Source organism: Lathyrus oleraceus, chromosome 6 (assembly GCF_024323335.1).
Source record: "Lathyrus oleraceus cultivar Zhongwan6 chromosome 6, CAAS_Psat_ZW6_1.0, whole genome shotgun sequence".
NCBI lineage: Eukaryota > Viridiplantae > Streptophyta > Magnoliopsida > Fabales > Fabaceae > Lathyrus > Lathyrus oleraceus.
Window position 1 is genome coordinate 303,573,140 of NC_066584.1, and position 3,681 is coordinate 303,576,820.

At 28.9% G+C, this 3,681-nt stretch overlaps 1 protein-coding gene across 1 annotated transcript; it reads right to left on the minus strand.

The window, feature by feature from the left end:
• Positions 1 to 2,626: 2,626 nt before the first annotated feature.
• On the minus strand, positions 2,627 to 3,382 carry LOC127095332 (uncharacterized). The gene has a single exon (XM_051034038.1). It carries the CDS (start codon positions 3,380 to 3,382, stop codon positions 2,627 to 2,629), a length of 756 nt encoding a protein of 251 aa, XP_050889995.1.
• Positions 3,383 to 3,681: the final 299 nt, after the last annotated feature.

Sequence of the window (3,681 nt, forward strand, 5' to 3'; positions counted from 1 at the left end):
TTTAAACAAATATTATATTACAACGTTAAAATAATTAAAAACATTATCGAAAAAATCAAATCTTGGATCAAAATATCTTTAACTTTTTTTATAAATACAAAATAAATACATTCATTATAATACTACTTTTTGTCTTATGTCAAAAATATCTTCTCATTACATGCCGAATGATGAATGAAATTAGACCAGTAATTTCCTTACCTTCTTTGATATGGTGGTCCATACCTCATTAGTTGACATTTTTGACACAACTAAAAAACTGGTAAGGAATCTGAACTATAGACAAGGCTTGTTTCTTAAGTAATCAGAACTTAATTAAATTTGGACTACAAAACATTTTAATTTTAATTTGTATTCATATTTAAATCCGAAGGAAGTATATAAGGATGATTGATGGGAGAGAATACAGCTGGAAACTTCATTGGTTTTAGCACCCATTTTTAGATAGAGACGAAAAGTTTAAAACTAGGAATAATACTTTCGAAAAATGAAAAAGAAAAGAAAGCATGTGTACTCACGAGCAGCAAGGTTGTCTTGAAGGATCTAGATGATAATTGGTATAATTTAGATTAAGTTGAAGATTATTTAATTCTCTTTTAAGTTTATTCATTTTTAATATTGAGTTTTAAAACATATAAAAAACGTTATTACGACAGAAACATCAAAGATTAAATTGATGGCTTCAAGAATCAGTTTGAATAAAAAAATAACTTAATTATAATTAAGACAAAATATAAAAGACGAAATAAATCATTTGACTTATACTACTAACATAACATCTGTATGTTTTTTTTAATACAAATTAAAAAAAAATACAAATGATATTTTTTATTTAAATATAATATCTTAAAAATACAGCATGTAAAAATTTATAGTAAAAATTTATGTAAAAGTTAATAATAATAATTTTAATAGAAATTATTAAGTAAATTACATAATAAAATAAGTAAAAAAAAATTTAAAAAATTATATTAGTATTTATATCAATTACATTATTTAATCTTTTAAATGAGATACTTCTAATAACTAGTACAACTTTGACACCATAACCATTTTTCATCCATTCCTTTTTAATTTAGATTTGTCTCTAATTTCATTACTTTGGAAGGTAATTTATAAAATACATTGCGAACAATGCTAACATTTAAAGAATAGACAAACTAGCATCATAACATTTAAAAAATGGACAAACTTAAAGTATCTCAAAGAAGCACATGCAAAACAATTTATGAAGCAAATATGCTGATATAGGACCAATTTAGTCGGCTTTTTTCTTCAAAAGTGATTTTTACACCACATATTTTTGTTTTAAAATAATTTATTTAAATTTTTTTTATAAAAACTTTAAATAAAAAATAGTTTAAGTAATTATTTTTAAAATGTTATTTTATATATTTTATCTTTTTATTTTAAATTTTTTAATATTAAAACTTAAAAAAATATTTAAATATAAAACAATTTGAAATATTTTTTTATAAAAACTATTTTTGATATATATTTTTTTTAAAAAAATTATGATTTTAACTATATTTTAATCTTAAATAATGTATATTTATGTTATAGAATGACAAAATTAATCTTTTAATTTATAAAAAATGAATTTAGTTTGGTTAAATTGCTGGTAAATAACTATCTCGACTGTCTCATTGCTCTAAAACACACGCTCCTAAAAGATCTTTAAAGGATTGGATAGTCCTTTCGATCTGGCTGTCTATAGATGATATGAATAACTCAATCTTATCTTGGTTCCCATAACTTTATGTAGACTTTCCCAAAATCTTGATGTGAATGTGAGATCTGTATTTGAAACTATACTAAATGGAATCTCATACAATTTATTTCGCTAATATAAATCTCAGCTAACTTCATCAATGGATACGTGACATTGATCGGTATAAAGTGAGTTAGTTTAATTTATCCACTATAACTCAGATAGAATCATACCCTTTAGTGGTCCTGAGCAAACTCGCCACAAAATCCATCGAGATATTATCCCACTTCCACTCAGGAATACTCAAAGGTTGCATCAACCCAGGTGACTTTTGATGTTCTATCTTCAATTTCTAACAAATTAGGAAGGAATACACAAAATTAGCAACATCCTTCTCCATACATGGCCACCAAAATATCCTCTTAAGGTCTTGATATATCTTTGTAGCTCCCCGATGAATATTCAAATTACTCGTATGACCTTCTTCCAAAATCAACTTCTTAAATTTTGATATATCTAGCACACAAATTCTATCCCAAAATATCACAATCTCACCATCACTTACTTTAAAATCCACTTCTTTTCCATGATTTATTAGTGCTAATTGATCCAACAAGTGTAAATTGATCTTCTGGTCATTTTCAATTTCTCCTAGCATATTGTTAATCACCTTCAATATATCCAATTTCACACTTTTCGGTGTTAGTTCACACACCAAAATTAGATCTCTAAAGTGTTCAATCAAATCCATATCCTTGAACATTAAGGCATATATATCTGATGACTTCATACTCAAGGCATCTGCTACTACGTTAGTTTTACTTGGATGATAGCTCAATTTGAAATCATAATCTTTTAAAAATTCCAACCACTTCTTATGCCTCGTATTCAATTCCTCCTGATCAAACAAATACTTTAAGCTCTTATAATAACATAAAACTGATTATTTTTGCTATGCCAAAACGTGTCATAAGTGTCAAATTTACACTTTAAGCTCATAATCTTTTTGGATACTAACTTTCTCAAAGTTTTCTTATCCATGGCTGAAGCATTTGCAAGGTACTTTTGCTTTTGAAGATAGCATTTGATGTTATGGAACCATGATTTTCCATCGGCTTCCTCTTCAACTGGTTGATAATATGTTGGTTCATCTTTACGATCTATTATAATGATCAAAGCTTCATTGTGGAATCTTACTTGGTACATTGACGCTAATGTAGCCATATCCTCAGTGACCTGGTTTTCCTCTCTCAGAATATGATGAAAGGTAATTTCTTCAACGTACTTCATCAATTCCACGACATGAGCACGATACGGGGTCAACTTAGGATGACAAGTTCCCCAATCTCCTTTCCCTTGGTAAATAACTAATGTTGAATCTCCATATACATCCACGATTTTGATTTTAAGGTCAATAGTAACTTCAATTCCCATGATGCACGGTTCGTATTCAGCCAAATTGTTCGTGTAATCAAAGCATAAACCTGTCGTAAAGGGAGTATAATCATCCCTTGACAAGATTAGAATAACTCTGATCCCGTGCCCCAGGGAATTTAATGCGCCATTGAACATGAGCTTCCATCGAGCTCCTGGTTCAGGACTTTCATCGTCACCTATGACCTTTTCGTTGTTCAAGTTCATGATATCTTCATCAGGGAATTTGAACCTCATGGGTTGATAGTCTTACATTGGTTAGTGTGCAAGGTATTCTAACAACACACTGCCTTTTATAGCTTTTTAGGTGACACACTAGATATCATAGCCAGATAAAAACATCGCCAACGAGCTATCCTCCCAGTTAGGTAAGGCTTTTCAAAGATGTACTTGATTGGATCTATTTTGGATATCAACCAAGTAGGATGAGTTAACATATATTTCCTCAGGCGTTTGGTGGCCCAAGCCAATGCACAACAAGTATTTTCAAGCATTGAGTACCTGGATTCACAATCAGTGAACTTTTTACTCAAGTA

Bases quoted from the DNA above. Each gene is read 5' to 3' on its own strand.
- LOC127095332 (XM_051034038.1), bottom strand. From the start codon at position 3,382: ATGAGGTTCAAATTCCCTGATGAAGATATCATGAACTTGAACAACGAA.